Raw genomic sequence first — 10,367 nt, 5'->3', positions numbered from 1 at the left:
CATAGTCCTATATGTTTTAATAAGGTTCGTATCACATCCTTGGTAGTACCCATCATTTTAATAAGGTAGCCTATTTAGCCCATAGTCCTATATGTTTTAATAAGGTTAGTAGTCCATAGTCCTATATGTTTTAATAGGGTTTGTATCACAACTAAAGTGGCCAAATAACTTGTTAAAACTAAGCACATTAATCCGCTTTCCAAGGAGTGTAGAGCCTAACTACATATATAAGCAGCGTGTGAGTTTCCAGTTTGTGGGAAGATCATTTTCACCATAAAAATGCACCTTTTATAATAAAAGCATTACCTGCATAATCTCATTTACGGTCACTGATGATAATGGTGTTTTCCCGCTAATGGAAGATTCACGCTTATAGCCTACTGCCGTGTGCGCATTGCTGTGCTGATAATGTGAAGCAATAGACGAATAGTTTATCAACATTTTAAGCTAAATGTTCTGATCTGTTTCGTCAGCCTCATTGTTTTTTTTATGCTAGTGGTTGTATTAAAACTAAATAACATCAAAGTGCTGAGATCACATGGCTTAGAGCTCAGGGAGGGGTTGGCCCAGACAATCACACTGGCTGACTGGCTGGCTGACTGGCTTAGAGCTCAGGGAGGGGTTGGCCCAGACAATCACACTGGCTGACTGGCTGGCTGACTGGCTTAGAGCTCAGGGAGGGGTTGGCCCAGACAATCACACTGGCTGACTGGCTGGCTGACTGGCTGGGTTGGCCCGACATCACACTGGCTGACTGGCTGGCTGACTGGCTTAGAGCTCAGGGAGGGGTTGGCCCAGACAATCACACTGGCTGACTGGCTTAGAGCTCAGGGAGGGGTTGGCCCAGACAATCACACTGGCTGACTGGCTGGCTGACTGGCTTAGAGCTCAGGGAGGGGTTGGCCCAGACAATCACACTGGCTGACTGGCTTAGAGCTCAGGGAGGGGTTGGCCCAGACAATCACACTGGCTGACTGGCTGGCTGACTGGCTTAGAGCTCAGGGAGGGGTTGGCCCAGACAATCACACTGGCTGACTGGCTTAGAGCTCAGGGAGGGGTTGGCCCAGACAATCACACTGGCTGACTGGCTGGCTGACGGCTTAGAGCTCAGGGAGGGGTTGGCCCAGACAATCACACTGGCTGACTGGCTGGCTGACTGGCTTAGAGCTCAGGGAGGGGTTGGCCCAGACAATCACACTGGCTGACTGGCTTAGAGCTCAGGGAGGGGTTGGCCCAGACAATCACACTGGCTGACTGGCTTAGAGCTCAGGGAGGGGTTGGCCCAGACAATCACACTGGCTGACTGGCTTAGAGCTCAGGGAGGGTTGGCCCAGACAATCACACTGGCTGACTGGCTTAGAGCTCAGGGAGGGGTTGGCCCAGACAATCACACTGGCTGACTGGCTGGCTGACTGGCTTAGAGCTCAGGGAGGGGTTGGCCCAGACAATCACACTGGCTGACTGGCTGGCTGACTGGCTTAGAGCTCAGGGAGGGGTTGGCCCAGACAATCACACTGGCTGACTGGCTTAGAGCTCAGGGAGGGGTTGGCCCAGACAATCACACTGGCTGACTGGCTTAGAGCTCAGGGAGGGGTTGGCCCAGACAATCACACTGGCTGACTGGCTGGCTGACTGGCTTAGAGCTCAGGGAGGGGTTGGCCCAGACAATCACACTGGCTGACTGGCTGGCTGACTGGCTTAGAGCTCAGGGAGGGTTGGCCCAGACAATCACACTGGCTGACTGGCTTAGAGCTCAGGGAGGGGTTGGCCCAGACAATCACACTGGCTGACTGGCTTAGAGCTCAGGGAGGGGTTGGCCCAGACAATCACACTGGCTGACTGGCTGGCTGACTGGCTTAGAGCTCAGGGAGGGGTTGGCCCAGACAATCACACTGGCTGACTGGCTGGCTGACTGGCTTAGAGCTCAGGGAGGGGTTGGCCCAGACAATCACACTGGCTGACTGGCTTAGAGCTCAGGGAGGGGTTGGCCCAGACAATCACACTGGCTGACTGGCTTAGAGCTCAGGGAGGGGTTGGCCCAGACAATCACACTGGCTGACTGGCTGGCTGACTGGCTTAGAGCTCAGGGGAGGGGTTGGCCCAGACAATCACACTGGCTGACTGGCTGGCTGACTGGCTTAGAGCTCAGGGAGGGGTTGGCCCAGACAATCACACTGGCTGACTGGCTTAGAGCTCAGGGAGGGGTTGGCCCAGACAATCACACTGGCTGACTGGCTTAGAGCTCAGGGAGGGGTTGGCCCAGACAATCACACTGGCTGACTGGCTTAGAGCTCAGGGAGGGGTTGGCCCAGACAATCACACTGGCTGACTGGCTTAGAGCTCAGGGAGGGGTTGGCCCAGACAATCACACTGGCTGACTGGCTTAGAGCTCAGGGAGGGGTTGGCCCAGACAATCACACTGGCTGACTGGCTTCTGTAGAGCTCAGGGAGGGGTTGGCCCAGACAATCACACTGGCTGACTGGCTTAGAGCTCAGGGGAGGGGTTGGCCCAGACAATCACACTGGCTGACTGGCTGGCTGACTGGCTTAGAGCTCAGGGAGGGGTTGGCCCAGACAATCACACTGGCTGACTGGCTGGCTGACTGGCTTAGAGCTCAGGGAGGGGTTGGCCCAGACAATCACACTGGCTGACTGGCTTAGAGCTCAGGGAGGGGTTGGCCCAGACAATCACACTGGCTGACTGGCTGGCTGACTGGCTTAGAGCTCAGGCAGGGGTTGGCCCAGACAATCACACTGGCTGACTGGCTTAGAGCTCAGGGAGGGGTTGGCCCAGACAATCACACTGGCTGACTGGCTGGCTGACTGGCTTAGAGCTCAGGGAGGGGTTGGCCCAGACAATCACACTGGCTGACTGGCTTAGAGCTCAGGGAGGGGTTGGCCCAGACAATCACACTGGCTGACTGGCTGGCTGACTGGCTTAGAGCTCAGGGAGGGGTTGGCCCAGACAATCACACTGGCTGACTGGCTGGCTGACTGGCTTAGAGCTCAGGGAGGGGTTGGCCCAGACAATCACACTGGCTGACTGGCTTAGAGCTCAGGGGAGGGGTTGGCCCAGACAATCACACTGGCTGACTGGCTTAGAGCTCAGGGAGGGGTTGGCCCAGACAATCACACTGGCTGACTGGCTTAGAGCTCAGGGAGGGGTTGGCCCAGACAATCACACTGGCTGACTGGCTTAGAGCTCAGGGAGGGGTTGGCCCAGACAATCACACTGGCTGACTGGCTGGCTGACTGGCTTAGAGCTCAGGGAGGGGTTGGCCCAGACAATCACACTGGCTGACTGGCTGGCTGACTGGCTTAGAGCTCAGGGAGGGGTTGGCCCAGACAATCACACTGGCTGACTGGCTTAGAGCTCAGGGAGGGGTTGGCCCAGACAATCACACTGGCTGACTGGCTTAGAGCTCAGGGAGGGGTTGGCCCAGACAATCACACTGGCTGACTGGCTGGCTGACTGGCTTAGAGCTCAGGGAGGGGTTGGCCCAGACAATCACACTGGCTGACTGGCTGGCTGACTGGCTTAGAGCTCAGGGAGGGTTGGCCCAGACAATCACACTGGCTGACTGGCTTAGAGCTCAGGGAGGGGTTGGCCCAGACAATCACACTGGCTGACTGGCTTAGAGCTCAGGGAGGGGTTGGCCCAGACAATCACACTGGCTGACTGGCTGGCTGACTGGCTTAGAGCTCAGGGAGGGGTTGGCCCAGACAATCACACTGGCTGACTGGCTGGCTGACTGGCTTAGAGCTCAGGGGAGGGGTTGGCCCAGACAATCACACTGGCTGACTGGCTTAGAGCTCAGGGGGGGTTGGCCCAGACAATCACACTGGCTGACTGGCTTAGAGCTCAGGGAGGGGTTGGCCCAGACAATCACACTGGCTGACTGGCTGGCTGACTGGCTTAGAGCTCAGGGAGGGGTTGGCCCAGACAATCACACTGGCTGACTGGCTGGCTGACTGGCTTAGAGCTCAGGGAGGGGTTGGCCCAGACAATCACACTGGCTGACTGGCTTAGAGCTCAGGGAGGGGTTGGCCCAGACAATCACACTGGCTGACTGGCTTAGAGCTCAGGGAGGGTTGGCCCAGACAATCACACTGGCTGACTGGCTTAGAGCTCAGGGAGGGGTTGGCCCAGACAATCACACTGGCTGACTGGCTTAGAGCTCAGGGAGGGGTTGGCCCAGACAATCACACTGGCTGACTGGCTTAGAGCTCAGGGAGGGGTTGGCCCAGACAATCACACTGGCTGACTGGCTTAGAGCTCAGGGAGGGTTGGCCCAGACAATCACACTGGCTGACTGGCTTAGAGCTCAGGGAGGGGTTGGCCCAGACAATCACACTGGCTGACTGGCTGGCTGACTGGCTTAGAGCTCAGGGAGGGGTTGGCCCAGACAATCACACTGGCTGACTGGCTTAGAGCTCAGGGAGGGTTGGCCCAGACAATCACACTGGCTGACTGGCTTAGAGCTCAGGGAGGGTTGGCCCAGACAATCACACTGGCTGACTGGCTTAGAGCTCAGGGAGGGGTTGGCCCAGACAATCACACTGGCTGACTGGCTTAGAGCTCAGGGAGGGTTGGCCCAGACAATCACACTGGCTGACTGGCTTAGAGCTCAGGGAGGGGTTGGCCCAGACAATCACACTGGCTGACTGGCTGGCTGACTGGCTTAGAGCTCAGGGAGGGGTTGGCCCAGACAATCACACTGGCTGACTGGCTTAGAGCTCAGGGAGGGGTTGGCCCAGACAATCACACTGGCTGACTGGCTGGCTGACTGGCTTAGAGCTCAGGGAGGGGTTGGCCCAGACAATCACACTGGCTGACTGGCTTAGAGCTCAGGGAGGTTGGCCCAGACAATCACACTGGCTGACTGGCTTAGAGCTCAGGGAGGGGTTGGCCCAGACAATCACACTGGCTGACTGGCTGGCTGACTGGCTGGTTGACTGGCTTAGAGCTCAGGGAGGGGTTGGCCCAGACAATCACACTGGCTGACTGGCTGGCTGACTGGCTGGTTGACTGGCTTAGAGCTCAGGGAGGGGTTGGCCCAGACAATCACACTGGCTGACTGGCTTAGAGCTCAGGGAGGGGTTGGCCCAGACAATCACACTGGCTGACTGGCTGGCTGACTGGCTGGTTGACTGGCTTAGAGCTCAGGGAGGGGTTGGCCCAGACAATCACACTGGCTGACTGGCTTAGAGCTCAGGGAGGGGTTGGCCCAGACAATCACACTGGCTGACTGGCTGCTACTTTAGAGCTCAGGGAGGGGTTGGCCCAGACAATCACACTGGCTGACTGGCTTAGAGCTCAGGGAGGGGTTGGCCCAGACAATCACACTGGCTGACTGGCTGGCTGACTGGCTTAGAGCTCAGGGAGGGTTGGCCCAGACAATCACACTGGCTGACTGGCTTGTAGAGCTCAGGGAGGGGTTGGCCCAGACAATCACACTGGCTGACTGGCTGGCTGACTGGCTGGTTGACTGCTTAGAGCTCAGGGAGGGGTTGGCCCAGACAATCACACTGGCTGACTGGCTGGCTGACTGGCTTAGAGCTCAGGGAGGGGTTGGCCCAGACAATCACACTGGCTGACTGGCTGGCTGACTGGCTTAGAGCTCAGGGAGGGGTTGGCCCAGACAATCACACTGGCTGACTGGCTGGCTGACTGGCTTAGAGCTCAGAGGTTGGCCCACACACTGGTGACTGGCTTAGAGCTCAGGGAGGGGTTGGCCCAGACAATCACACTGGCTGACTGCTGACTGACTGGCTGGTTGACTGGCTTAGAGCTCAGGGAGGGGTTGGCCCAGACAATCACACTGGCTGACTGGCTGGCTGACTGGCTGGTTGACTGGCTTAGAGCTCAGGGAGGGGTTGGCCCAGACAATCACACTGGCTGACTGGCTGGCTGACTGGCTGGTTGACTGGCTTAGAGCTCAGGGAGGGGTTGGCCCAGACAATCACACTGGCTGACTGGCTGGCTGACTGGCTGGCTGGTTGGCTGGCTGGCTGACTAACTGACTGAGTGGCTGGCTGACTGACTGGCTGGCTGGCTGGCTGGCTGACTAACTGACTGAGTGGCTGGTTGACTGGCTGACTGACTGGCTGACTGAGTGGCTGGTTGACTGGCTCTTTGGCTGGCTGGTTGACTGACTGACTGACTGGCTGACTGGCTGGCTGACTGAGTGGCTGGTTGGCTGGCTGACTGACTGACTGATTGACTGGCTGAGTGGCTGACTGACTGGCTGACTGACTGACTGAGTGTCTGGTTGACTGACTGACTGACTGACTGACTGGCTGGCTGACTGGCTGACTGACTGGCTGAGTGACTGACTGACTGGCTGACTGGCTGGCTGACTAACTGACTGAGTGGCTGGTTGACTGGCTCTTTGGCTGGCTGGTTGACTGACTGACTGACTGACTGGCTGACTGGCTGGCTGACTGGCTGGCTGACTGAGTGGCTGGTTGGCTGGCTGACTGACTGACTGGCTGAGTGGCTGACTGGCTGACTGACTGGCTGACTCACTGACTGACTGACTGGCTGACTGGCTGACTGGCTGGCTGACTGGCTGACTGGCTGACTGACTGACTGAGTGGCTGGTTGACTGACTGGCTGACTGACTGACTGGCTGACCTCTCCTATCCAGAGGCAGTGAGAATAAGGGCTGTCCAGCTTGTCTCCTATCCAGAGGTGGTGAGAATAAGGGCTGTCCAGCTTGTCTCCTATCCGGAGGCGGTGAGAAGAGTGGAAGAAGGGAGGAACGTTGAACAAACCATGGTAGTAGGATTAGAGACATCAGGAAATGTTCCTCGCCAACAGGATCCTGACATGTTAAAAAGGCGGACTTTTGTATAGTTTATTGCATTGGTTATAAACTGCACATAGCAGAGAGGAAAATAGAAGAAAATAGGAATTGTGGGTGTGGCTGAACGTTTATTGGGGAGTCCTTCATCACAGGCCCCTGAGTCTGTATAGGGATGTGATCTGGACTATGACTGAAGGAGTGGGATGGGTTTAATAAAGATGTATTTTATTTTTTGTATTGTATTTGTTGTCCCCCCCCCCTTTCCCACAATGGATTTTAGTTTTTTTTCTCGTTCATTACCTATACAGTAGGTGGCGGCATGCACCTTTAACGTCGGTTTGCGGACCGGCGTAACACCACAGAAGAAGAAGGTACGTCCTAAGGATCCCGAATAGCACTAACCTGAAAGTCAACCTACTCCATTCTGCCATAGCAACGTGATTATTTTCAGTCGTATGTTCTCTTCATTGTAATTATTATTATTATTATTATTATATGTTTTTTACTTATTCATACATGAACTGCACATCGTGTGGAGGCGTCTTTTCAGTTCAATTACAAACGATAGAGGCTGGCAAGATAATTTCAACGCTAACACATTGAACGTAGCTAGCTAAGCTAACTAGCCGCTTTGACAGGACGTTACACCATGGAGCCCGAAGCACAAATACGAAACGTAAGTTCATCTCATGTGATCATGCTTTTATCCACGGACATGTTATAAATGTAGCCATGAGATGACTCCCAAGACGAGGCATTTTGTGTTGATCTTATGTTTGGTTGTTTTAGCTACGGGACTTTCTGATGGTCTACAACCGTATGACAGAGATCTGTTTCCAGAGATGCACCAGTAACTTCAACTACAGAAGTCTCACCATGGACGAGGTGAGGTCGGGCACATTGGGTGTGTGTGTGTGTGTGTGTGTGTGTGTGTGTGTGTGTGTGTGTGTGTGTGTGTGTGTGTGTGTGTGTGAGGCCTGGCACATTACATGGCTGTAAAACTGAAAATTGACATTTACATAAGTGTTAAGACCCTTTACTCAGTACTTTGTTGAAGCACCTCTGGCAGTGATTGTAGCCTCAAGTCTTCCTGGGTGACGCTACAAGCTTGGTACACCTGTATTTGGGGAGTTTCTCCCATTCTTCTCTGCAGATCCTCTCAAGCTCTGTCAGGTTGGATGAGAAGCGTTGCTGCACAGCTATTTTCAGGTCTCTCCAGAGTATTTGATTGGGTTCAAGTCTGGACATTCAGAGACTTGTCCCGAAGCCACTCCTGTGTTGTCTTGGCTGTGTTTAAGATCGTTGTCCTGTTGGAAGGTGAACCTTCGTCCCCTGTCTGAGGTCCTGAGAGCTCTGGAGCACCCAACATCAGTGCCCAACCTCACTAATGCTCTTATGGCTGAACGGAAGCAAGTCCCCTCAGCAATGTTCCAACATCTAGTGGAAAGCCTTCCCAGAAGAGTGGAGGCTGTTATAGCAGCAATGTTCCAACATCTAGTGGAAAGCCTTCCCAGAAGAGTGGAGGCTGTTATAGCAGCAATGTTCCAACATCTAGTGGAAAGCCTTCCCAGAAGAGAGGAGGCTGTTATAGCAGCAAAGGGGGGACCAACTCCATATTAATGACCATGTTTTTGGGATGAGATGTTCAACGAGCAGGTGTCCACATACTTTTGGTCATGCTGTATATATATTCAGAGCCACACCCCTGTAATGCTTAGAGAAGATCTTATGTCCAGTGTTATTGAAGTGTTGTGGTTGCAGGTTCACTTGGCACATCGAAAGCCTTTTCTTTTGGGGTGTTGCTATTGGCCACCAAGTGCTAACAGTCAGTACCTAAATAATATGTGTGAAATGCTTCATAGTGTATGTGATGTAAACAGAGAGGTCTACTTTCTTGGGGACCTTTCTTGGGGGCCTGAGGGAAGCCTTTGTCCTCAGGCCCGGAGGGAAGCCTTTATCCTCTGGTCCGGAGGGAAGCCTTTTGTCCTCAGGCCCGGAGGGAAGCCTTTGTCCTCTGGTCCGGAGGGAAGCCTTTTGTCCTCAGGCCCGGAGGGAAGCCTTTTGTCCTCAGGCCCGGAGGGAAGCCTTTTGTCCTCAGGCCCGGAGGGAAGCCAAAGTAACACCTCTAACCAATAGTGGTAAATCAGTCTTTACTGGTTCTAACAGCAGACCTATCAGCTTGCTGCCAGCTTTTAGAAAACTGTTGGAACAAGTAGTGTTTGACCAAATACAATGCTGTTTCTCTGTAAACAAATGAACAACAGACTTTCACCACGCTTTATAGAGAAGGGCACTCGACATCTACAGCACTGACACAAATGACTGACGATTGGTTGAAAGATATTGAATAACAATAAGATTGTGGGAGATGTACTGTTCTATTTCAGTGCAGCCTTTTGATACTGAAGGACCAAACCATTGAACCCCAGTATTTATAATGAGATGTGATTTAAAACACCTGGCCTGTGTTTTAATCCTCCCGTCCTCTAGGAGCGCTGTGCAGACAGCTGTGCCGGGAAGTTGATCCGCTCTAACCACCGTCTGATGGGGACCTATGTCAACCTGATGCCTGGGATGGTGCAACGCCGCATGGCTGAGATGGAGAAGAAGAACGCTGAGCTGGTCACAGCAGAGGCTGAGGCTGTAGGTGCGCTGGAGGGGACGACTAACTTGGCTGATCGAGGTCTACCTATAGTCTCGACCGGGGGTAAAACCTCCGCTTCTGCCTTGGGGACAGGTGAGGCTGTGATGGCTTCAGAGGTATCAGTGATGGCTGCATCGGTCTTAAAGCCTGCTGTTTTAGATTTCTCTGCAGATCTGGGTCCAGCTGCCTCACCCGCCACTCCAGAACCAGAACCACTGGTGCTTTCCTCTCTCTCCCAGGCTGTGAGTGGAGTAGGGCTCACCAGGCTGACTTCAGGCCCAGTTTTAGAGTCGTCCCCTGTTAAATGTGATCAATCCACGGTCACTGCTTCTCCTAGTGCAGCACCAAGTGGTCCCCACCATAGTAGATAACCAGGCACCAGGAATGTTAGTTCCGCCCACATTTACACATCTGGTGCCTGAAGAGGCGACACCAGCGCCTACAGTAGAGGTTCCTATGGTAACACAGAGATCCACCCCCAGCCCTAACCCCACCCCTAGTCTACCCCCAGCCCTAACCCCGCCCCTAGCCCCACCCCCAGCCCTAACCCCAGCCATAACCCCACCCCCAGCCCTAACCCCACCCCTAACCCCAGCCCCAGCCCTAGCCCCAGCCCTAGCCCCACCCCCAGCCCTAGCCCCACCCCCACCCCTAGCCCTAGCCCCACCCCTAGCCCCACCCCCCAGCCCTAGCCCCACCCCCAGCCCTAACCCCACCCCAGGCCCTAAACTCAGGCCCTAACCCCACCCCCAGCCCTAACCCCAGGCCCAGCCCTAACCCCAGCCCTAACTCCACCCCACCCCCACCCCTAACCCCACCCCCAGCCCTAACCCCAGCCCTAACTCCACCCCACCCCCACCCCTAACCCCACCCTAACCCCAGGCCCTAAACTCAGGCCCTAACCAAAGCTCCAG

The 10,367-nt window shown here is 54.9% G+C and overlaps 1 protein-coding gene across 1 annotated transcript; it reads left to right on the top strand.

Moving 5' to 3' along the window:
* Positions 1 to 7,185: 7,185 nt before the first annotated feature.
* timm10b (translocase of inner mitochondrial membrane 10 homolog B (yeast)) lies at positions 7,186 to 10,026 on the top strand. The gene is made up of 3 exons (XM_014198393.2): positions 7,186 to 7,485; positions 7,599 to 7,694; positions 9,300 to 10,026. Exons 1-3 carry the CDS (start codon positions 7,459 to 7,461, stop codon positions 9,822 to 9,824), a joined length of 648 nt encoding a protein of 215 aa, XP_014053868.1. The 5' UTR covers positions 7,186 to 7,458; the 3' UTR covers positions 9,825 to 10,026.
* Positions 10,027 to 10,367: the final 341 nt, after the last annotated feature.

This window comes from Salmo salar, chromosome ssa04 (assembly GCF_905237065.1).
Source record: "Salmo salar chromosome ssa04, Ssal_v3.1, whole genome shotgun sequence".
NCBI lineage: Eukaryota > Metazoa > Chordata > Actinopteri > Salmoniformes > Salmonidae > Salmo > Salmo salar.
The sequence above is the reverse complement of the archived record's forward strand: the minus strand, read 5'-3'. Positions and strand labels throughout refer to the sequence as shown.